The sequence below is a fragment of the Strongylocentrotus purpuratus genome, unplaced genomic scaffold (genome assembly GCF_000002235.5).
Source record: "Strongylocentrotus purpuratus isolate Spur 01 unplaced genomic scaffold, Spur_5.0 spur5_contig_859, whole genome shotgun sequence".
Lineage (NCBI taxonomy): Eukaryota > Metazoa > Echinodermata > Echinoidea > Camarodonta > Strongylocentrotidae > Strongylocentrotus > Strongylocentrotus purpuratus.
Genome location: NW_022145567.1, coordinates 311,228 through 338,572, shown reverse-complemented (window position 1 = coordinate 338,572; position 27,345 = coordinate 311,228). Strand labels below are relative to the sequence as shown.

Below are 27,345 nucleotides of genomic sequence, written 5' to 3'. Positions count from 1 at the left end.
TTCAGATTCAGATCGCACCAAAATAGTATACAATTCCCCGCGTGTAGAATAATGACTTCCGGCGTGCTATCTCTCGTGGACCACCCTCAAGAGGTGCTCCAGTGCTCCCGTGGCTCGCTGTTGGGCGGACCGAAACGACGTTGTACCTTCCACACCGCAGAGATAGCGCGGTCTAGCGCGCGCTAGACTGCGCTATCTCTGCCGGTGTGAACATCCTCCAAGAGAATGCATTCTCTATTTTAACAAAACTATCCTCTCAGTTGAATGCTTGTTTACCGAACCTGTATTTATGAGATGGTTTGATTTCTTAACGCTTACTAACCGTTGGCGTGATTGGAGTGAAAAGCCTTGAATTTGGTGTTAGTTCATTACGCCTTTTATTACCGAATTCACCTCTATCTTTTAGTATAACGTTTTTATTAAAAAACCTCACGTTTTCCTTTACGAATCGATATCAACAAAATGCGTTTAACTTATTTTCAGTTTCCTTTGAAAATAATTAGCCATGGGGACTTGATCTATGATCTAGTCAGATATATGCATAAACAGTTAATGAGGTGTCAATACGCAACAAGGGACTCAAATTGTTACACCGCAGATAAGAAACAAATTTACGCCCCCCACCCTAAAAACACCGTAGCTGGTGTCAGACTCAAATGACATCATGTCATTGTATTGCCTATTTTCACCGCATATTATCCTATTGCCTTTGCCTTCCTTTCAATCTCTTTATTTTAGAATGGAATGAAGTTTAAAGCTAATTATTTAAAGAGTTTCACAAGTTTATATCCAAGATATCATGATATCACTTGGATTACACCAATATAAATATGCCTTTTCTTATAGAGCCAAGGGAACCGGTACACCGCTGATCGCATCACTGCAAAGCATGTCATCACAGCATACATCCAGTGCTTTGAATACTGAACACAATGAAGCACACAAAGAGCATACAGATGTAGGAGACAGTATACTTTTAAATACTCTTGTAAATTTGAATACCGACACATCTGCTTATGACGAGTACGTCCAATTAGGAGAATGCTCATCATCTCTGCAGCCAGCGGAAATCTTACAGACTGATACGAATGACGCTTGGTATTCAATGTATAATACACTGAATGAAATATCCCTGCGTGATGCCAGTGTGTTCAAACGAGAGCTACCATTCAACCCTGACATAGACCAGAAAGATGAGAAGGGATATAGGGCCAAGGGAACTGGTATACCGCTGATCACAACACTGCAAAACATGCCATCACAACATACATCCGTTGTCTCGAATACTGAACAAAATGCAGTACTCAGAGAGCATACGGATGGAGGAAGTAGTGTACAATCTAATACGCTTGCATCACTGCGACCTGATGCAACTATAGTGGACCGACATCCAGAGTTGTCATATGGCACGTCTGTGTTCCACGTTACCAACACATCTGCTGATGACAAGTGCATACAGTTGGAAGAATGCTCATCTCCACTGCCGCCAGGGGAAATCATGGAAATCTTAGAGACTGAAAAGAATGATGATTGGGATGCGATGTATAACACATTACTGGATGAAATATCTCCGAGTGATGTCATTGCTTCCAAACTTGAGCTACCAATCAACCCTTACATAGACGAGATAGATGAGGAAGGATACACACCGCTCTACAAGACAACTTTAGAAGGTAATCTCGAAGATGTTCAGGATCTCATATCACGGGGAGCTAACCCAAATAGTCCAAGTAAGGGTGGACTCCGTCCTCTTCATGCAGCGGCTCAAGAAGGACATGCACACATCGTTGACAATCTCATCCTCCAAGGAGCGGACGTAGGTGTTGAATGTGACCTAGGTCGAACACCTCTTCATACAGCGGCTAAAAGAGGTTATGTTGACATCTTAGAGAGCTTCATTGCAGAAGGACCTGATTTGGACCAAGAAGATAACACAGGGTGGACGTCATTCCATGCCGCCGTTGAAGAGGGCCATCTAGAAGCCGTGAAATATCTCATGACCCAAGGGGTGAAGCGGAGCAGATATAGCGGCAAGACACCTCTCTATTTGGCAGCACAATATGGTCATTTAGAAGTCGTCCAGTACTTAATATCCAAAGGGACTGATGTAAATGAAGAAGACGAGGAAGGAATGATTCCACTCCACGGTGCAGCTATTCATGGCCAACTCGATGTTATGGAATATCTCATTCAGCAAGGATCTGATGTGAACAAGGGTGATACCAAGGGTTGTACACCATTCAATGCTGCCGTTCAGAAGGGGAACTTAGAAGCTGTCAGATTTATCCTGACTCTAGGAGCGAGACAGAACAGATATGCTGGTATGACCCCTATCTATGCCGCAGCAAGATTTGGTCATTTAGATCTCGTAAAATTCTTCATTTCCATAAGGCTCGATGTGAACGAAGAAAATGATTCAGGAAGGATTCCTCTCCACTGTGCAGCTATTCACGGTAACACTGAAGTCATGGAATATCTCATTCAACAAGGATCTAATGTGAACAAGGGTAATGCCAAGGGTTGGACACCATTCAATGCTGCTGTTCAATATGGCCAGCTCGAAGCTGTCAAATATCTAATGTCTGAAGGAGTGAAGCAGAACATATATGATGGTATGACCCCACTCTATGTCGCAGCTCAATGTGGTCATTTAAATCTGGTAAAGTTCTTCATTTCCAAAGGAGTCTATGATGTGAACGAGGAAAATGATACAGGGTGGATTCCTTTCCACGGTGCAGCTATTCACGGTAACACTGAAGTCATGAAATATCTCATTGAGAAAGGATCAGATGTAAACAAGATGGATGCCAAGGGATGGACACCATTCAATGCTGCTGTTCAATATGGCCAGCTAGAAGCTGTCAAATATCTGATTACTGAAGGAGTGAAGCAGAACAGACATGGTGGTATGACTCCACTCTATGCCTCAGCTCAATGTGGTCATTTAGACATCGTCAAATTCTTGAGTTCCAAAGGAGCTGATGTGAATGAAGAACACGATGATGGTATGATTCCTCTCCACGGCGCAGCTGCTCAAGGCCACATGAAGGTCATGGAATATCTCATTCAGCAAGGATCTAATGTCAACAAGGGCGATGCCATGGGTTGGACACCATTCAATGCTGCTATTCAATATGGCCATCTTGAAGTTGTCAAATATCTCATGACTCTGGGGGCAAAGCAGAACAGATATGATGGAAAGACCCCACTATATGCCGCTTCATATTTTGGTCATTTACACATCGTGGAATACTTCATTTCCAAAGGATCTAATGTGAACGAAGAAAGTGACAAAGAGATGATTCCTCTCCATGGTGCAGCTATTCGAGGCCACTTGAAAGTCATGGAATATCTCATTCAGCAAGGATCTGATGTGAACAAGGGCGATGCCAAGGGTTGTACACCATTCAATGCTGCCGTTCAGAAGGGGAACTTAGAAGCCGTCAGATTTATCCGGACTCTAGGAGCGAGACAGAACAGATATGCTGGTATGACCCCACTATATGCCGCTTCATATTTTGGTCATTTACACATCGTGGAATACTTCATTTCCAAAGGATCTAATGTGAACGAAGAAAGTGACAAAGGGATGATTCCTCTCCATGGTGCAGCTATTCGAGGCCACTTGAAAGTCATGGACTATCTCATTCAGCAAGGATCTGATGTGAACAAGGGTGATGCCAAGGGTTGTACACCATTCAATGCTGCCGTTCAGAAGGGGAACTTAGAAGCCGTCAGATTTATCCTGACTCTAGGAGCGAGACAGAACAGATATGCTGGTATGACCCCTATCTATGCCGCAGCAAGATTTGGTCATTTAGATCTCGTAAAATTCTTCATTTCCATAAGGCTCGATGTGAACGAAGAAAATGATTCAGGAAGGATTCCTCTCCACTGTGCAGCTATTCACGGTAACACTGAAGTCATGGAATATCTCATTCAACAAGGATCTAATGTGAACAAGGGTAATGCCAAGGGTTGGACACCATTCAATGCTGCTGTTCAATATGGCCAGCTCGAAGCTGTCAAATATCTAATGTCTGAAGGAGTGAAGCAGAACATATATGATGGTATGACCCCACTCTATGTCGCAGCTCAATGTGGTCATTTAAATCTGGTAAAGTTCTTCATTTCCAAAGGAGTCTATGATGTGAACGAAGAAAATGATACAGGGTGGATTCCTTTCCACGGTGCAGCTATTCACGGTAACACTGAAGTCATGAAATATCTCATTGAGCAAGGATCAGATGTAAACAAGATGGATGCCAAGGGATGGACACCATTCAATGCTGCTGTTCAATATGGCCAGCTAGAAGCTGTCAAATATCTGATTACTGAAGGAGTGAAGCAGAACAGACATGGTGGTATGACTCCACTCTATGCCTCAGCTCAATGTGGTCATTTAGACATCGTCAAATTCTTGAGTTCCAAAGGAGCTGATGTGAATGAAGAACACGATGATGGTATGATTCCTCTCCACGGCGCAGCTGCTCAAGGCCACATGAAGGTCATGGAATATCTCATTCAGCAAGGATCTAATGTCAACAAGGGCGATGCCATGGGTTGGACACCATTTAATGCTGCTATTCAATATGGCCATCTTGAAGTTGTCAAATATCTGATTACTCTGGGGGCAAAGCAGAACAGATATGATGGAAAGACCCCACTATATGCCGCTTCATTTTTTGGTCATTTACACATCGTGGAATACTTCATTTCCAAAGGATCTAATGTGAACGAAGAAAGTGACAAAGGGATGATTCCTCTCCATGGTGCAGCTATTCGAGGCCACTTGAAAGTCATGGAATATCTCATTCAGCAAGGATCTGATGTGAACAAGGGCGATGCCAAGGGTTGTACACCATTCAATGCTGCCGTTCAGAAGGGAAACTTAGAAGCCGTCAGATTTATCCAGACTCTAGGAGCGAGACAGAACAGATATGCTGGTATGACCCCACTATATGCCGCTTCATATTTTGGTCATTTACACATCGTGGAATACTTCATTTCCAAAGGATCTAATGTGAACGAAGAAAGTGACAAAGGGATGATTCCTCTCCATGGTGCAGCTATTCGAGGCCACTTGAAAGTCATGGAATATCTCATTCAGCAAGGATCTGATGTGAACAAGGGTGATGCCAAGGGTTGTACACCATTCAATGCTGCTGTTCAATATGGCCTTCTTGAAGTTGTCAAATATCTCATGACTGACGGAGTGAAGCAGAACAGTTTTGATGGAATGACACCACTTTATGCCGCGGCAAGTCACGGCCACTTACAAAGCGTTAAATACTGCATTTCCAATGAAGCTGATGTGAACGAAATGGATAGTTTGGGTCGGATCCCATTGCATGGTGCAGCTGTTCAAGGTAACACTGAAGTCGTGAAATATCTCATTCAGCAAGGATCTGATGTGAACAAGAGTGATACTAGTGGGTGGACGCCTTTCAATGCTGCTATTCAATATGGCCATTTAGACGTGATCAAATGTCTCATGACTAAAGGGGTTAAAAGGATCAGGTATTGCGGAGTCCCTTTACTCCATGGCGCATCACTATTTGGTCATTTGGATGTCGTCAAATACTTCATTTCAATAGGAGATGATGTGAACGAAAAAGATGCCAAAGGGAGGATTCCTCTTTATGAAGCTGCTACTAACGGTAACATAGAAGTCATGGAATATCTCATTCAACAAGGGTCTGATGTCAACAAGGAAGATAACACCGGATGGACTCCATTCAATGCTGCTGTTCAGGGGGGATATTTAGAAGCTGTCAAATATCTCATGACTGAAGGAGTAAAGCAGAACAGATACAAAGGTGAGACCCCACTCTATGCTGCAGTAGAATTTGGTCATTTAGACATCATCAAATTCTTCATATCCAAAGGAGCAGATGTGAACGAAGAAGATGACGAAGGGATGATTCCTCTCCATCTAGAAGCTGTCAACTATCTAATGTCTGAAGGAGTGAAGCAGAACATATATGATGGTATGACCCCACTCTATGTCGCAGCTCAATGTGGTCATTTAAATCTGGTAAAGTTCTTCATTTCCAAAGGAGTCTATGATGTGAACGAGGAAAATGATACAGGGTGGATTCCTCTCCACGGTGCAGCTATTCACGGTAACACTGAAGTCATGAAATATCTCATTCAGCAAGGATCTAGTGTGAACAAGGGTGATGCCAAGGGTTGGACACCATTCAATGCTGCTGTTCAATATGGCCAGCTAGAAGCTGTCAAATATCTGATTACTGAAGGAGTGAAGCAGAACAGACATGATGGTATGACTCCACTCTATGCCTCAGCTCAATGTGGTCATTTAGACATTGTCAAATTCTTGAGTTCCAAAGGAGCTGATGTGAATGAAGAACAAGATGAAGGTATGATTCCTCTCCACGGCGCAGCTGCTCAAGGCCACATGAAGGTCATGGAATATCTCATTCAGCAAGGATCTAATGTCAACAAGGGCGATGCCATGGGTTGGACACCATTCAATGCTGCTATTCAATATGGCCATCTTGAAGTTGTCAAATATCTGATTACTGTGGGGGCAAAGCAGAACAGATATGATGGAAAGACCCCACTATATGCCGCTTCATATTTTGGTCATTTACACATCGTGGAACACTTCATTTCCAAAGGATCTAATGTGAACGAAGAAAGTGACAAAGGGATGATTCCTCTCCATGGTGCAGCTATTCGAGGCCACTTGAAAGTCATGGAATATCTCATTCAGCAAGGATCTGATGTGAACAAGAAAGATAACACTGCGTGGACTGCATTCAATGCTGCTGTTCAAAATAGTCATCTAGAAGCTGTCAAATATCTCATAAATGAAGGAGCAGGACAAAACAAATATGACGGAATGACCCCTCTCTATGCCGCATCATCTTTTGGTCATTTACCCATCGTGGAATACTTCATTTCCAAAGGAGCTGATGTGAAGGAGGAAAATGATACAAAACGGATTCCTCTCCACGGTGCTGCTGCTCAAAGCCATGTGAAAGTCATGGAATATCTCATTCAGCAAGGATGTGATGTGAACAAGGAAGATAACACTGGTTGGACACCATTCAATGCTGCTGTACAATATGGTCATCTAGAAGCTGTCAACTATCTCACGACTCAAGGAGCAAAACAGAACAGATATAATGGAATGACCCCATTCTATACTGCAGCACAATCTGGTCATTTAGATAAAGTCGAATTCTTCCTTTCTAAAGGAGCTGATGTAAACGAAAAAACTTACAAAGGCAAAATTCCTCTCCACGGTGCTGCTGCTCGAGGCCACCTGAAAGTCATGGAATATCTCATTCAGCAAGGATCTGATGTGAACAAAGTTGACGTCAAAGGCTGGACTCCATTCAATGCTGCTGTTCAAAATGGTCATCTAGAAGCTGTCAAATATCTCACGACTCAAGGAGCAGAGCAGAACAGATATGATGGAATGACCCCACTTTGTGCAGCTGCACAATGTGGTCATCTAGAAATCTTGAAATTCTTCATTTCCGAAGGAGCTGATGTGAACGACGAAGGTGAAACAGGAAAGATTCCTCTCCATGGTGCAGTTGCTAATTGCCGCTTGAAAGTCATGGACTACCTCATTCAACAAGGATCCAATGTGAACAAGAAAGATAACACTGGATGGACCCCATTCAATGCTGCTGTGCAATATGGTCATCTAGAAGCTGTGAAATACCTCATGACTAAAGGAGCAAAACAGACCAAATATGATAGTATGACCCCACTCTATGCTGCAGCACAAGTTGGTCATTTAGACATCGTCAAATTCCTCGTATCCAATGGTGCTGATGTGAACGAAGAAACTTACAAAGGGTTGATTCCTCTCCATGGTGCAGCTATTCGAGGTCACGTGAAAGTCATGGAATATCTAATTCAGGAAGGATCTGATGCGAACAAGGAAGATAACACCGGATGGACTCCATTCAATGCTGCCGTTCAATATGGTCACGTAGCATCTACCAAATATCTCACGTATAAGGGAGCGAAGCAGAACAGATACGATGGGATGACCCCGGTCTACGCTGCAGCGTATTTTGGTCATTTAGACATCTTAACATTCTTCATTAACAACGGTGCTAATGTGAATGAAGAAAATGACAAAGGGATGATTCCTCTCCATGGTGCTGCTGTTCGAGGCCACATGAAGGTCATGGAATATCTCATTCAGCAAGGTGTGGATGTCAACAAGAATGATTACCGAGGATGGACGCCATTACATGCTGCCGTAAAAAATGGCCATTTAGAAGTTGTCAAACTTCTCTTGGCAAAAGGAGCTCAGGGTACACAGTTTGAAGGAATTACCCCACTTTACATCGCAACACAGTATGACCATGTTGATGTGGTAAAATTCCTTGTCCTCAATGGATATGACGTGAACGAAAGAAATGAATGCGGCGAGTCCCCTCTTCATGCAAGTTGTTGTAATGGCAACATGGATATCGTGAAATTACTCGTTCACCACAACGCTAATGTCAATGAACAAGATCACGATGGATGGACACCACTCGAAGCCGCTGCACAAGAAGGACACCAAGAAATAGTTGATTACCTTACACTGAATGGAACAAACATGAGCCCGAAGGAGATACATGTAGATGGTTTGAAGCCACTCCAGGTAGCAGCATACATACGCCTGCCACAGTTAATAGAAGGCATCTCATCACGTAGAAGTGACCTAGGTGAGGAAGAAACAGGAGATCCACGAACTGGTGACCACCAGGATATCATCACAACAGAATACATGACGGTATCACTGAAGGATGCAGACACCCAGTCACGTACAGGAAAGTTAGCATGTCAGGTAGACACTGCAGAAGAGAGGAAAGACTGCAATCAAGCTGGTAATGCGAAGAGAGGGACCGTTGAACTCTCCTTGGAGAATCTGTCCACAAGAACCCTTGATGATGACAAAGATGCAGCTCATCCAAACGTAAATGATCACCTCTCCCAACGTAGAGGTGACCCGAATGAAGAAGATACAGGAGATCCACTATCGGAGGGCCACCACTTTGGTGCTAAATATCTCGCCACAAGAGGTTATGCAAAGAAGATGGAGAAGGTGGTCGATATGAAGGGAACATACACCCAGTCACGTACAAGACAGTTAGCATTTCAGGTAGACGATGCAGAGGGTAGTGATTACTGCAGTCAAGCTGATAATACGAAGAGAGGAGCTAATAAGCTCTTCTTGAAGCATCTTCACACAAGAGTTGATGATGATGAAAAAGCTGGCAACGGTGTACACAATCCGTTAATTCATGTTAAGCTAAAATATCCTGACAAAGGTGAAAAAGATCCAATGCTAAATCATATGGAGGAAATTAAGTGCACCGAAACAAGGAAAAGACACTCCATAACAAATGGTGCAGACTGTTCAACCCCGCGTGGACCCCAGACATGTCAATACAGCGGATTTCATCCACCCTATCTACGAACTATGGAGACTGACAGTCACTCATCTGATGAAAACAGGGAAATGAGAGTGAGTGATTAATAAATGTATAACTTTATCTTAACAAAGCTTATATTTGATTATTACTTTGGATAGAAAAGATAATAGAACATACAAATATGTTTAGAAGCAGCCATTCAGCCAATTATAATGTTATCATAGAGATAAAAGACAAAGATTTGTGAAAAGGAAAATTAATGACCTTTTGTACATAGCTCTTTAGTGAATTTTCTGTAAATTATTTTGCTTCCAACACAATTATGAATGAGAAAGGAACTCAAATCCTAGAAATAGAGAATAAAAAATTACATGCAATATTATTTTACACATTGATCACTTATTTCTGTTGTGAAAACAAATAACGTGTTCATTCTATGCATGTATTGTCTTACTCTTTGTTTTGTCGTATTCCTCCTAGAGCAAACTTATCGGCATTATGTTGTCTTAGTTCATTTCCTTCCAACGCACTCTAATATGACATTTGTTATGATGTAATTGATTTCCCCGTCAGGAATCTTCTTCACCGATGCATACTGGAAATGTTCCTCCATTTAACGGATCTTCAACGGATTTAAAAAGGTATTAGTCATTTGTCGTTTCCTTTATTTGAGGAAACCTTATCATCCGTAGAAGAAAATGTATTTAGGGCATATATTTTCACTCAATATAACTTAAAACCATTAATAACAACAGTTTTCTTAGTTTTGTTATTGAATATTCAGAATTATTTTGAATATTCTTCATAATGTATATAACTAACAGTTTACGAAAAAAAGCATTATTTATCAATATAAACTCAATGGAATCACCTGTTGAGGGGATAAGAGCACTTTCGGATTTAATACCTGCCTGGAGTTGATCTAGAAGAAGCTTGAGAACAGTGAAGCAAGACCTGATGCGGTACACAGGGTATCGTTAAGCTCAATATTTGTAATCTAGGTATTGTTCCTTGAATGTTTATTTGTAAACATTTATACATACATTTACATATTACAGAGATTTTTTCCATTTTGTGATTGGCAGAAAATATTTATTATCTTAGTAGACCTTTCTTGGGACCCAGTTAGATTGATTTTTTTGGTCTTTTCTTACATCAGCTAAGTGTAATTTCTACAATTAAATTCAACAGCTTCCCTACCCACCCACCAGCTGTCGATCAACATAGGTTGTCTGACGGAAACCCTGTCTCCACCCACGGAACATCCTCAAACCCAGTTTGGAAAATCGAGGTAAGAGAGAAGTATTGCTTCCATTTATGTTATGAAATAGTGTAACAATATTAAAGCCCATCTGCGCTAGTTTGGCCTGGGGGTGTTTCATAAAGCTGTTCGTAAAGTTACGCATAACTTTACGAAAAGCCAAGTTGAACTGTGCAGATGTAGATTAAAATTCTTATTATAACAAACATTTTTATTGCAAAGTATATTTTTTGCCATAATTTATTTGAGGTTTTTGGAAATATAATCACATTTATTTAAAACATCAGGACAAACTTTGGGTATCCTATCTGGCACTTTATATTCAATTCGTTCGTAAAGTCATGCGTAACTTTACGAACAGCTTAATGAAACACCCCCCCCCCCCCCCACCCCCAGGAGGGATTAGACCTCCCTGCATGGGCACTGACAGGTGGTTATCTCATCAAATCAGCTCTCAGTTAACGTAAGAAAAAGGGATCATAAGGGGCCAACGGTCACTGATTGGGCAATGTATGCTTATTTAGAGGGCGCAAGTAGTGCAGTGGGGTTTTAAGTAAAAATGGATTATAGTTCTGCATCTGTGCAAAACATTGGGACTTTTTTTAAATGACGCTATTAGAATATTAGTTTAGGAATGAGTCGATACGAACCCTTAGCAGTAGTTTAATGATGAATGATACGACATGAGTAAGCTGTACGACTTGTAGAGGAAGGTTTTCCGATAAAATTCACTTTGGCTCTTTTCATTCTGTTTGTTTAATTCTTGTTCTTACTGCCCCGTTATATTTGTTAATCGTTTTGGGGGCGAATAGAAATTAATATCATTTAATCATTCACATATATTGAGATTATATCACCTTTTTGTCCTCGTGGACAGCATTAAATCTCTATTGTTCACATCGGATCCTTGCTGAATGCGATATTCCTTAAATTTGTTCAATTTCATCACAATCTCTTTCAAACGTATTCCTTTTGATATAGACCAAACGTCGATCATCGGTTGACCGGTGTTCTGGAAATCTGGACCTCGTACAAACTTTCCTGCAGATGATTGTCGCGTTGGCCATCATTCTTGCTGGAAGCCCGGCTCTCGTAGCAGGCAGGGGTATCACCGAACGGGTCACGTTACAAGCAGGTACACCTGGTGTGGTCCCATTCCATCTCCCACGGTCAAGTGGTGAAACATCACATGAGTTTTCATCTTATTTCCTTGGATTCAAATCCAAGCCTCGTCCATTCAACATTAATGGAGAAACTGATATCAAGGGTTATAAAAGCCCATCCCAGTTACCAAGATTTACAACCTCACTCACAGGTATAGACACTTCCCAGTGCGTGAATCTGGTTATCGATAACGTTGATACTGTAGACGAGGGTGTGTATGTATTAACGACAGTCTGGCGTAGTTTTGAGAACGTTCGGTATGAAACTATGATGAAGGAGATTGTTGTACAGATCCCAACCGGTCGAGCAAAATGCTACATCACTTTAAGTGAAAATGGTGACTCTCCCTATGACGTACACTGTCAAGCAACCATTGGAAGTGTTAAACCCACGATATCATGTTACCAGAATGATAAGATGATTGACATCAGAGGTAATGTTACAAATAATGGCCAAGTTATCAGACGTATATTCTGGCTACCCCATATCACTCATTTCTCTTGTTGCTCACATGATGTATCTTTGAATGTAAGTCAAACAATGTGCAATGACTTCGAGTGGCCACACGTCAAAGAAACTACAATACAGATTGTTAATACTGTACCTACATCGGTTACCACTCCCACACCCCAAATAGAATCTCATACAGGGTCAGGGGCTTGTAGGCTATTCAAGCCTCCTTCTCTGTGGTACTTTACATACCTGTTCGTAAACCTCCTCGCCTTTGCTACAACATACTAAATACAAAATCCCCACACGTGAATTCGAATCTCTTTTATGTACATAATGTACAAAACATTTACTATTTCACATTCGTTGCTAAAATTCATACATATATATTGTTATTTTATTAAAATATGTTTATGTTTTTTAATATTCTATGGTCTGCTATATTTCAATGATTGAGGAAAGATTGTATTGTATTGTACTATTTATTTGTCACTTTCAAAAAATATAACAATAACACAATAAAATCATGCTAATTACAAAAATAGAATGACAAAAACTATGCATATATAATTTTTAAAGCAATATTCTGAGTGCAAAAGATGGCGGTCAGGGAAGAAGAGAGCAAACGTAATCACTGTAACCGTAAAGGTCCCTCCGCCTAACCAACTGATGCACTCAGAAGACTAGTAAAACATATAGCATAAGGACAAATAAGAGAGTAACAAATCAACGATAAATAATAAGAAAATAAAGAAAGGAGAGGCACGAGCAAATGCAACGCCAAAATAGAAATTAAGTACACATTATATATAACATATTAGAAAATTCACAATTTCAATAACATAATAGCATCGTCTCTCCATGAAATTGTTATGTAACATGTGTAATGTTTCATACCGTGGTTTTCTTTTACCTAATTAATTGCTATAAAAATATTGAATGTATATTAAATAACTTTGAAATAAGATGAAACTATTATCCGGACTTATGTCGCGTATTTGATATCAATTGCATTCTCTTTTTATCATCATGCCGATTTGACAGGAACATATTAATTTGGAGTGTGATTTCTTTCCGGATTTTATTTTCACCATTTTCAACTTCATGTCGAGTCTGGTGTTACATTTGAAGATTAAACAAAATGATACAAATATTATGAATGCATACACAATTTCAAAGTTATGACTCTTCTTAATGACGTCAGAGAGTAGAAGAAAATCGGATATATTAAAGAAGTAAATATACCATTATATTGTAAACATCCCCCGTTTGAAATCAGAAAGTCAAAGACGTTAGCACAAACATAACGCCTGTCTGGCTTCAAATAGCAGTACATGGTTATTTATCGTTTGTGTCTAAATGTGTAAATATGACTTTTGATCATGAAAATAAGAAATATTGGACAGGGAAGCATGTTCCATTGTCAAAGTCACAGTAAATGTTCACAGTGCACATGATCATGCAAGTGAAGTTGTGCCTGAAAGTATTAAAGCTATACGACTAAACGGTTTTATTAATTTGCAAACACAATTCTTTTATAACGCACATTGTGGTAAAATGATTTTGTTTTCTCATCAAGTTTACGTTTCTTTTCTTTTGTATACTTATGTTATTCATATTACTTTTAGTTTCTTCAACATCGCTGTTGAGAAACATGTACTTCATAATTTGTTTGGCTTAATCAATTATTTCAAAAATATGTTTAACATGTATGTCTGCTTTTATAGTTTATATTGACTTACATGTACTTACAGAACGGCTTAAATTGATAGTAATGCGTGTATTATGTAATATAACGCCATTTCCAACACCAGCCCCGCCCGATAGAGCAATTGTGCTTCATTGCAGAATATGAATACAAATAAGCAACATACTGCATGGGGTTATGCGTGGAGTATATCACATGTTAATTTCATTATCAAAGAATATTTGAATCCCAGAGTTTGAATAATTTGTAAAGTGAATAGAAGCACACTATAGTCACGTACAAGTAGCAGATGTCTTTATATTATCTTTGTAAATAGAACAAATATATAATGTGATTTTAAAAACATTCTTTGCAGAAATATTTGTAAAAGTCCGTCAAAAGCAGATTGAGTCCTCCTTCTTTTACACTCTCCTTGCCACATTAAGGCTCAGAGCTGAACCGGTGATGTTACTCAGTTATGTTATTCTCTTGATTGCATTACATGAATACCTTTATCTTGATTCGGTTATCTAGCATACGGTAACAAACCCGGGAGTTGTGTTCCCCTAACCTGTTTATCATGTACTATATGTACAGTTTATACAGCCTTATATATTATATTATTAGCATACATAATGTTGCCAAAACTTTGATCCTGCTATCATCTTTTGAATATTTGTTGTGTCATCTATACTTGAATTTAAGTGCACCAATTTTAAATATCTATGTAAGCCGCAATTTAAATGTCATGGCTAAATAAAACTTATTGTGGATTTACAATATTTGATTTGCATTTTATCATACATAAGAAAAATCATTCACTTTACTTTATAGCTAACCTCAATTCTTTGATTTGTTGTAAGGCTAAGAATGTCCTATGGACTGCGTTCTTTATCTTGTAAATCAGTGACCTTATCATATTGTAAATACATGTAAGTTATTAAAATTGCCAACCTCCTTTGTATTCGGGGGGAAATTAAATGCTTAGATTGTGCACATTTTTAAGTTATCTTTGACATTTAGACCGACGTGCTTGCTCATATTGTACAGTTATTGCAGCGTTTTTATTGTATTTAATGAAACAATGTTTTTTTAATAAAAATTAATGTATGGATAACACATTTTGGAATTCTTATTATGGTATGCTGGTAACTAACGGTCTAATGTTGCAATTTGAAAATAACAGAAACAGACTTTTAGAGATCCGTTTCTTTTGCTCTATATGCTATTGCTCGTAAAAGGACTATGTAGATACAAAAAAAGAAAAAAAAAAAGAAAAAAACATTAGACCAGCTATGAAGAGGTGAGATCACTAAAACTTATAATTAAATAGCTAACAAATAAACGCATATCATGTGGATTTATGCAACGCAGCCTGTTTAATAGCGTATTTGTGTATTGGCTTCACTTTGCATTATTTTGGAATGGTAATAGTAATAGAGAGCCTATTCACGTTTGTGAATCATACAATATGAAATTTGTAAGAAATATTGATAGTTATCAGTGTTAATAGCTAATGCTGTATATTATTCGTCGATACATGTCATTTTTATTGTTTATGAATCATTTACGATTTATAAGGACATCGTTTTTATTATTTTGCCTACCGTTGGAGCTTATCTTATAAATTGAAATTGTATGTATATTGTATTGTTGAGTATAGTATGCATATTGTCCAGAGTATTGTCCAAAATTGTAGTCAATTGATTTGCAGAGATTGCCCTGTATAATAACGGAACCTCACTGCGTATTGTGAATAATGAATTACGAAAGTTCGAAGTCGTAGTAACGAAATGATTAATGTTGTATATGTATATCACTCATTATTTTACCCAATATTATAATCATGATAATGAAACGCAAACTTCTTGGTATTTTGTGATAGAGTAGTTGCATAGTTTGTGCGCATTTTAAAGTATCTTTGACAATCATACCGACATACTTACCCTTATAACGTAAAGTATGTTGGTAACAAAGGGATTAATTTCCTATTAAAAAACTGTTATACACCAAAATACCAGCAATGATGAGGAGAGACAAACTGAAAACAATAATTGAATAATTAACAAAATTATGTATGTACATATTCTGCTTTATTGCTATACAATATATGTTGCCTATATATAATTTACAGATATCCAATGAAGGTAACAATGTTACATGAATGTTTAAAAGAAGTAAATTCCTAGTGTATTTGATAATCTTGGAAACGAGAAAAGTTTGTAAAATTATCTTCCTTTGTAAATAATGTTATCACTATACCATAACGTATAATTTTACTTAGTGTTTCAGTGTTCTTCTATTCATTTGTGAATAGTTATTTGTGTAAACAATAAATAGATAAAATAGATGTTTCATATATGATCAGTATGCTTCCATGCCTCTCAGTGCGTTATGTTACTATTAATATATGTTAACGTAGTTTCAAAACAACAACAACCACAATTTATCGGCTGGTTATTATGAACGAACAATGTTATACTCTCATGAATTTCAATGGTTTTTTCGCACTTTGTTTTTTTTTAATTTGAAAGTGTTTGCTTTCTCGCTTTTCTCTGGAATAAAGAACTTGATGATTAAGCCCTGCAAATGATATTATTATGTACCCATACAGGAATCTATATTGTTTTACAGTGTTGTGCTTTGTTGTAGTAGAATGAAATCCATATTACAAGGGTTCACATATTAGAAGTGTAAATATAAAACAAGAAAGCAAGGACAAGAGAAACAGATAACAACACAATGCATGCATGCAGTTATATCCAATGCAGTCTGTTTAATAACGTCTTTGTAGAGATTTATTGGTCTTACTTTGCGTGATGAGGAAATGGTAATAGTAATAAAGAACCTCTTCGCGTATTGTTCATCGTATGATATGGAATATGGAAGGATTATTAATGGTAATCAGTGGTAGTCATTAATGATGTATTTTATTCGTTAAGATATTGTTTATTAATTATTTACATGAATTGATAATGAATTGTAATAATATCGTTGCCCATATTCTGCATGCTTTGCAGCATATATTCTGTATTTGTACAGAAGTGTATAGTCTGCATATTGTAAAGTAATCTTCGAATCTTATGGATTTTTTGTTTAAATCGTCGTGTATAATAACGGAACATTTGTGCGTATTTTGTTGAAAAAATAATGAAAGTTTCAAGTTTAATTAACGACATTATCACTGTTGTACATGTATATCACTCATTATTTTACTCAATATCATAATCATGATAATAAAAAAACAACCTCTTTTGTATTGGGGTTAGAGTAAACGCTTAGATTGTGCACCTTATCAAATTATGTTTGACATTCATACCGACCTATTTGCTCATATTACAGGAGGATGGTGGTCACAAATGGTCTAATTTTGCTAAGTAAGAATACAAGTAAAACTTTTGAAGACCGTTTATTTCGCTCTATATATTTATGCTCGTGAAATAATGATGCAAAAACAACATCAAAAGACCAGCCATGAAGAGGAGTCACACACTAATAATAATAATTGAATATGTTACACAATCATGTATATACATATCCTGATTTATGGCTATACAATATATGTACCCATATATAATTTACAGGAATACAATGAATATAATAATGGTACATGCATGTATCAAAGAAGTAAATTCCTAATGTATTTTATAATTTTGAAAATTATCTTCCTTTGTAAATAACTTTATTACTATACAATATATCTTTTAGTGTTCTTCTATACATACATGAACTTTTGTTTCAAACACTGAATACATAAAATAGATGTTGAGAATGAATTTTTAACCTTCTCTACTTTCTTATATGATCAGTGTGCTTCCATGCATCTCAGTGGGTTATGTTACAATTAATATCAGTTAAAAATCGCTTCAAATCACCTACATCAAGCAAAACTTTAAGCTGGTTGTTATGCACTAACTATGCTATCATCTCTTGAATTTCAATAGTTGTGTGCCCTTTGTCTTTAAAAGCTTGACAATGTTTCCTGTCTTGCTTTTCTCTGCATTAAAGAACTTGTTCAAACTTTGGCAATGACACAATTATGTACCCATGCATGAAGTTATATATTGTTTGACAGTGTTGTGTTTTATTGTAGTAGAGTGTAATCCATATTTAAGGGCATACATATCAGAAGTGTAAATATAAAACAAGAAAGACAGGACAAGCGAAACTGATAACAACTCAACAACGCATACATGTAGTTATATCCAATGCAGTCTGTTTAATAGCGTCTTTGTAGAAGTTTATTGGCCTCACTTTGCGTGATGAGGAAATGGTAATAGTAATAAAGAACTTATAAACGTATTGTTAATCTTACGATATGAAATTTGGAAGGATTATAATGGTAATCTGTGGTATTCGTTAACGCTGTATATTATTCGTTAACATATTGTTTATGAATTGTTTATATGAATTGATAATGCCTTGTAATATTATCGTTGCCCATATTCTACATACTTTGGTGCATATTTTCTGTATTTGTATGGATATAGTATAAACTGTTAAGTATGCATATTGTACAGGTATCTATCAAACTCATAGTCAATTAATTTTCATAGATTTTTTAATGTATAATAACAACAACATGTCTGCGTACTTTGAATAGTAAATAACAAAGGTTTGAAGTCGTAGTAACAAAATTATCAATGTTGTATATGAAAATATCTCAATATTTTACTCAATATTATAATCATGATAATAAAGGCCAACCTCTTTCGTATTTGGTGGTAGAGTATATGCTTAGATAGTGCACATATTCAAGTTATCTTTGACATGCACACCGACATACGTGCTCATATTATCCATTAATTTGCAGTGTTTTTAACTCTATTTAATGGAACAATTTATTATTTAAAAAAATCATTTATATAGCGCTCAATACACCGATCCAACGATGTTCCCAAGCGCTTTATAGATATATTATGACAGTATGTTTGTACATACGGTATAATTTTGCTTTTCGAGAACAACGGAAACACTTTTAGAGATCCGTTTCTTTTGCTGTACATATTGATACTCGTAAAAGGACGATGTAGAAAATACACGAAAGGACTAGCCATGAAGAGGAAACACATACTAAAACAATATTGAAATGATTAACACAATATGTTTGTACATATCATAATTAACGGCTACACAATAAATGTAAAATAGGCCTATATCATGTATGAAATAACTGAATCCCTACTTTTTTTATAATCATGCAAACGCAAGAAATTCGAAAACCATATTCCTTTTATTACTATACAATTTACGTTTACTGAGTGTTTCTGTGTTTTCTATTAAAATACGAATTTTAACACTAAATAGATGAAATGAATGTATAGACCGCAATGGTAATCTCTAGTTTCCACTATGATTAGAATGCTTCTATGCATTTCAGCGGGTTATGATACTATCAATATAATTATGTTAAACTTACTTCAAAACAACAACAATAACAAAGAACCGTCAGGCTGGTTATTATGCACTAACCATGCTAACCTCTCATGAATTACAATAATGTTGTACATTTTAGTGCTTGAACATCTGTGCTTTATTGCATTTCTGAAATAAAGAACTTATGTAAACCATGACAAGGACATAATTATTTACCCATCAAGGAAGTAAAATATTGTTTTATAGTGTTGTATTTTGTTATACGTATCACAAGTGTAAATATAAAAGAAAAAGAAATGAACGAGCGAAACAAATAACAAATTAACGCATATACATGTATATTATATGCAATGTAGTCTGTTTAATAGCGTCTATGTAGAAGTTTATTGGCCTTACTTTGCATGATGATGGAATGGTAATAGTATAATAGAGAATTTTGCAAGCGAGAGAAGTTGAAAATCATCTTCCTTTTTAAATATTTTCATCACTATACCATACATCCTGTAATATTACTTAGCGTTTCAGTATCTTTCTATCCAAATATGAATCGTTAATTTTCTTTTAACATTAAATTGATAAAATAAATGTACTAACCAGTGTAATTCTATGTGTTTCAGCGGGTTATGATAGAAAAAAGTATCAATTATGATAGTATGCAAGATGGACCGCAATTGGATTCTATGAAATTTGAACCTTTTTCGTACTTTAATCTTTTATGTAACCACCGTATTTTTAAATTGAATAATGAATGTGGCAGATCAAAATGAATGATCGAATTTGCTTGCTTTGCTAATAAATACATAAATGAAAATAATTTGTTCTCTGTTTATTTGTTATCATGCAATATATTGATTAGTACTTTCATCCGTAATAAATAATACTTTCCTAAACATGAAAGAGTGTTAAATTCTGGTAAATATAAAAATATATATATATATGTGTCAGATACTCCTCTTTGGAACTATATACAGTGTACATCATCTTCCCAAATCCACACGAAAATGTGTTGAAATGCCCTATGAGTTTAAAAAGTTGGACTGAATTTCATATGTGAAGTCCCCTACACCTTTACATATTATGTGCAACGGATGGTTTTACTGTGATATTCAAGCAGGATTTACAATGTACAATTCAAATTTGTTAAATCATAAACCTTCCACCAACTAACTTCTAGACAGTTTATTTCACAATGCAATGACATTTCAATTTCAATATCAATTTCAATTTATTTTTATGTTTCTAACAAAACATTACAAATCAATTATAAGCATTTAAAACAAATGTAAGAAATACCTGTTGGACACATAGTCTGTTCTATAATGTCGTTATATTTTAATAACTTTTCTTGCTTAAGTTTAGCTTTTTGACATGAATATATATAATAGTAGGTCTCATGAACCCTCATATATGTAACATATAATTCTTACTGGCTCTGGTTGGCCGTCTGTCCTGTGATATGTCGGTATCATGGTATGTCGGGAAATGGGAGGAAAGAGAGGGGGATGACAAGGGGTATGTCGGTCCCATGGTCTGTCAGTCGCTCTGATGGTCAGTCAGTCTTGTAGGTAGCCATATATATATATATATATGCAGGCGCGTACGCAGGGGAGGGGTCCAACGCCCCCTCAATTTTGTGTGTGTGTGTGTGTATTTTGGAGGATAATCCCCCCCTCATTTATGCTATAAATGGGTGACCAAAAAAAGGTGACCTTACTCCCCCCCCCCCCCCCCAACGGAACAAAATGTCGATCGGTCAAATTTTCTAATTTCGGGACAAAAAAAAATGTCCTCTCCGCCCAGCCCCCCCCCCCCCCCCTTCGAAAAAAATCCTGCGTACGCGCCTGTAAATATGTAGTGATATGTACGGAGAAAGAAATTGGAGGAGAGAGATAGGAAGAGAGATGGACAGAGAGGGAGGATAAAGAGGGGTAGACAGAGAAACAAAGAGAAGAAGAGAGAACCAGTATTTGCTTGTGTGTGTGTGTGTGTGTGTGTCTATCAGAGAGAGAGAGAGAGAGAGAGAGGCAGAGAGACGTAGACAAAAATAGTAGTGTGAAGAGCGTCCTCTTCCAAAGCTGCTAGCTTAATGGTCTTTCATAAAACCTTACTCAGAACCTTATCAGCTACAACTAACCTCGGGATGATTGATCTGCTAACTAAATAATGGAATTGTGTGATTTTGGGTAAGGCAGACTTTAGTAGAATGGTTGGAATGTGTAGACATCAATAATTTCCACAACTCTTTGTCCAAAGTTTTTAGACCCAAAATATTAACAGCGACTGATTGATTGATTTTTTACCCTTTAGGGCAAAATGCGAAAGAATAAATAGGAATTTGCTGTAGGCTTCTACTGATCTTATATATTTGTGCATCATCTCTCGTTTTTTCATTCTTTCCCTTCTTTTTTCCCTTTCCGCATTCTCCTTAATATTTGCTCGTGTCTTTTGTCGTATTTTGAACTTCATGCGTTCCAATAAAAACCAGGGGTCAAATGAAGCACATTCTTGTATCCAAAAGATAATAGTGGGTATATTCTTTGGTAAAGCCCCCCCCCCCCCCCCTTCGCCCCCTCCCTGCCCTTCCGAAGCAATAACAGAATATCATTAACAGATATATACAAAGTCTAACAATGTAGAACAAATATAGCCCTTCCCTAAATATACACTAAAAATGAACGGCCAGGTGACGAGAGAGCAACTAGCAAACTCGAATTATAATGAACAAGGGAGAAGGGGCTGGGGGGGGGGGGGGGGGGGGGGGGGGGGGGGGGCGGGGCGGAGGGATCACGATTGACCTAATACCTGACTCGTTTACTTTATACGCACACACGCAAACAATCAAAAACATACACACACAATCGAGCTCTTCTATCTCTCTCTCTCTCTCTTTCTACCACTTTGCAACTCTTCCCCTATCTCTCCTTCTCTTTCTTCCCACTTCTCACGGTATGGCTACAAATCACCACGCACGAGAACGACAGTCTACTACCTGACAAGGCCGACATACCCCTCTCTCTCTCTCTCTCTCTCCCTCTCTCGCTCTCCAATGGCCTTCCTTCTCCCTTATCCTTCTCTATCACTCTTCTGTCTCTCCTTTTCTCTCTCTCTCTCTCTCTTTCTATTTCTCACCTCTTATGTCTATCTTTTTTTTTCTCCTTCTGATTTCTCTTTCTATCTATTCATTTTTCGAACCTTAACAGAAAGAATGCCTGTATTGATATCTAAAGATCGTTATTGGTGGTACATCTGACTTTGTTCTAGCCTTTTGACAAGGCTTCGTAACTCTGGTTAATTTCTACCCCATCAGCAGCTAAAATTAATCTAAAGACCCAGGGTGAACGCGCGATCGAGTGGCGTTAGGGCCACTCGCTCTGCCGTTCACTCGGGTTTTCGCAATTAGTCTCTTTTTAGTAGCTCGGCGTCTCTCAGACATGACGCCTTGTCTAAAGGCTAACTTCGTTCCAATTCAGCCAACATTAGGGACTTTTAGATTCTACACGACGAGAACGTGGACTGCCCTTTTAAGGCAATGTGACGTCCTTTTAAGGCACTGGCAGTGACGTCACATTGCCTTAAAAGGGCAGTCCGCGTTCTCGTGCAGAATCTAAAAGTCCCCATTAACTTTTCTTGTCTGACTTGGCAGGCCGCGTTGACACGTATTGGACACGAACTTACTTTTGGTATCTAATAAACTCTTTCGAAGTACTGCTTCTTTACACAAAGTCATAAACTTGAGGCTGGCTTATCGAAATAATATTTATCATGAATCCAACACGCCTTCCGACACTAAGTCCATAAAAAAACAGCATAGTAATTGTCCAATTAACTTATAGTCATATCTTGGTTTATCATAGTATGAACTGCCTTGTAGTTGTATTCTAGTTTGCTTTGTAACACTTTACATCATAAATCCACTGGTTTATTCCCACTGCACCTACAATCAAGAGGTCGATATGATCTAGGACCAGGATATTATATCTCCTATCCGTTCATCTGAAGTTCGATTACTCTCATCGTTAATTCTATGATGTCACGTTATATTTCTCATCCTATTACTTCTACCCCACCCCTCCCCCTCCATATCTCCTGTTAAGTCAATTTATCGATTCTTCTCTCAAAGCCCGACAAACAATATGTTTTTTCACATATTAAATGCGCATTTGTGTGTAATGTACAACTCTACGTAATGTACACCAATCAGTCTCAAAAGAATACAGCTATTATCAAAAGAGGCTATTATATGGTATCTGAAACAACATGAGTAAAGAATTGTTTATCATTAAAAGATACATATGAGTTTCCCCGCTTAATTTGTAGCCATACGTACGAAGTGAGAAGTGGGAAGAAAGAGAAGGAGGGGATAGGGGAAGAGTTGCAGTGGTTGCCGCTTTCCCGCTTCAGTGTCTCGGAATGTCGAGCACCAATAAAGGGTGTAAGAACCTGTTTATGAATAGCGGTCTTAGGTTAAGAATTTGGAATCAAAAACTGTTCTCTTTGCTACATGTTCCCTATCACATAAGTTTCATCAGCCATTAGTTGAATACTGCCCCGAATATAGCATGAAGCGGGACCAAAAAAAAAAAAAAAAACTTTAGCAAAAGTTAAACGTTTGAGAGAAATCTCTTAGCTTTCGATCACTTACTAAAATCCTCAATGAGATTTCTTTTGCGCTTTTGTTAGGATTTTGCTCCCCGTTTGACGGATAAATGAATAAAAAAAAGCTTTAAAAAAAGTTCCATCTTTTCTCTCTCTCTCTCTCTCTCTCTTTTATCTTCTCTCTCTTATATCCCCCTCTTCCTCTCTCTATATCTTTATCTCTCGTTATTTCTCACTGTCTCTGTCTCTGTTCTATCTATGCACCCCCCCCCCCTCTCTCTCTCTATCTATATATATATATATATATGTCTCTCCGGCTTGGGATGAGTTTCTGGGGTGAAGGGGGGGATGCAAGGGATCGGAGGATTGTGTACTTACGTTATGTTGAAAATCTTGGGGCCTTTTTATTAAGTATAGTTGTGCATTGTGTCGATGTCATGTTATGTTTGTCCAATTTCTCACCGATTTTGAATGTAATTATTTCCTATTTCAATGTCATGCTTTTGATGTCTTTTTATACATTATTTTATTGTAAACGCATTATGTAAAATCGCACAATGAATGTCCATGTCATTATTGGGCGAAATAAAATTGAATTGAATTGAATTGATGTTCACAATTTCGAAATTCTTCAGCTTCACTGCAGCGTCGTTTGCTTTTTAAGCAAATATCCCTGGTAAGTGAAAAACAATTTGGTTTATTTTTTTAACCTGACTGTTAGAAAAACAAGTGTATGATTTAAAGTAAACAATCAGTCCTCTACGAGGGACTTGGTAATACAAATACATGCCTTTTAAAAGGTACGAGCTCATTGGATCGCACAAGAATAGCACTTTCTATTAATATTACCTTAACTTTAGTACAAGATCTGTTTACAGCTATGGATATAATGTAATGAAAATAAGATAAACATTTAAAAATGTGAATGTAAATAACATTGTTTGTGAAAATGGAGAAGATTTATGCTTCGGATTGATGACGACGATTTTGTGTAAGTATAAACTTGCCCATGTGCATAATTTTATATTTACTGTTATATTCCGTGAGTTCGTAAGGTTTATTTAACTCGTGTCATTTATTTTACCCCTAAAGGAGACTGTTGTGGTAACCGTTGCAATGGTATTGGAATAATGCTAGTGGATCTGAGAAATAATATTAAAAGCCTAACAGATGAAATTACTGTTTTGTAACGAAAAGGCATTAGAATAGTTCATAACAAATCTAAATCACGCAGCTAAACTTTGCGACACTAAAATTCGGAAATTTCCAGTACCTAATTTCATGAGGTGTTGTACTTTTTACTCAGCATGTTTACAAGTAATAGATCCGTACATAATAATATTACAATACCCAACCAGACAATCCAATCATTTCCACCTTCCCCTCACTAGTATTCTTCCTGAAACTCGGCCCAAAATATATGAACACATTTAGCAACGAAATGATAAACTCCCCAATTGTAAATTGTTGCAAAAGCAGTTGCTCTCTCTCTCTCTCTCTCTCTCTCTGTCTGCCTCTCGATATATTTTTATATTGTTCTCTTTCTCTGTCGCTGTTAAGCTCCCCAATATCTACAGTACTCTTTTCAGATAGCAAGCTCTTGCAAAATATATAATTTGCATCACAAATAGTTTTTCCGACTGACTGAGCAATAAATATGTTTTGAAGTATATGCTGACGACTTTGCAAAGCACTTCATGTGGAATGTTTCGATTTGGGGTGCGCCAAGAGATAATAGGCACACACACACACAGACACACATACACTATACACCACATGTATGTACTATTACATCTGCGCACCCCTTTCGTTATAAGTCATTGTATCTTATCCCTTAATTTTACATGGGACTCGGATTATGGATAATAACATATTTCTGCACCCGGAATCTGTATTGAGATTTATTTTCTGGGGCAAGTGTTTCCGAGCACTGCGTGTTTCGACATAGTGCCAATACCAGATTCGCCATTTAACGGACACTAATTGCACCCTCCTGTTTCTGAAAAACAGTATTTCACCGTCATTTTGTTTCTTAATGATAGGTTCAAGAACAGACATTTCAAGTGAGTTGTTACCTGTTACTTTGACTGAAATTTGGACAAGATACATGTGAATACTTGATAGCTAGGAAGCATTTAGTTAACACCGTTGAAACTGCTGATGAGGAGAAAGACTGAAGACCTCGCGCGTTTCTTCGTTTATTTTGGACACATCACAGAATTAAGCATACGGTAAGCTTCCACTTGAATGTTCTCATGATAATATCAAACCAAACAAAGATTTTTTTTAAATATGAGTAGGATAACTAACTAGATTTCGAAATGTGAATCGTAATACCATTGTGTTTTGGATTTGAAATAACATTCTAATATTAAAGATGTTCAACCAATAAGAAAAGATGATTCCATGTATTTGCATAATAAACTGAACGAGCTCTTTGATTCTAGTGGTATGTCCATAGGATTAAAATCACTTACACATTTATTAATTGTATTTTTAAAAAAACTTTTGGGACAGGATATGGCAACCTTTTTTGCCAAAACGTCCTATTTCTGTTTAAGTATTTCATACCACAAGCGCTTTGTATTTGATCTTTTGAAGGGAACAGAGATTACTGATGACGGCTTGTCATAGCCCATCGAAGATGTCCAACCAAGACAGGCTTGTCCTTTACGCTACTTTTTAACACTGTGACCACATCATCGTTAATATCTTTTGTTCCAGCCTATATTAGCTGTTACTCAACTTTGCCAAGGGGACGGGCATGATTGTTGTACAACCTTCATCATATCCGTAAATACTTTTTTAAATCAGTATATTTATTTATTTTAATAAAAGATTGCTAGTTCAATAAGGGTTTTTACATATAGCGTTTTAACTATACCGTGCGGGTCAACCGTAATTGATCAAACTTCATGTAAGAATAGTACATGTTTTATTTCATACATAATTATGAAACAAAAACAAACAAAAAAGGTTGACATTCATTGGGAATACCCGTTACATGGACAACATCAACCCTGCATAAAAAAAAAATTATCATCTAGATTATCAAATTAATGGTAAAAAGGTAATTAAAGAATTAAAAGATTCAACATTTTCCCGAAGGAGAACACATCGGTTGTATGTTCAGATACATCCTTTTCGACAATAATATAGTAGTGGTAAGAAGGAGGGGGAGATGCTCCTGCTGGCTATAATTAATCATACGCCGATTTGGTAAACTGTTTACTTCTTCGCGGGAAAAGTACAAGTGGTGTATATAAAGTAATGATAAGCCCTTTTGACAAAATAGAAACACTTCAGCGCGAGATCGAAATAGTCTATTAAAATGTCGTGTTTATCTTTTTTTTTCTATTCAATTCACAGTTCCTTTCCTGCTGAAAATCACCTGA

At 37.3% G+C, this 27,345-nt stretch overlaps 1 protein-coding gene across 1 annotated transcript; it reads left to right on the top strand.

The window, feature by feature from the left end:
- The first annotated feature begins 1,105 nt into the window (after positions 1–1,105).
- On the top strand, positions 1,106–27,345 carry LOC105444350. The gene is made up of 4 exons (XM_030998372.1): positions 1,106–9,276; positions 10,608–10,707; positions 11,659–12,274; positions 27,320–27,345. The coding sequence occupies exons 1-4, from the start codon at positions 1,106–1,108 to the stop codon at positions 27,343–27,345; spliced, it is 8,913 nt and encodes a 2,970-aa protein (XP_030854232.1).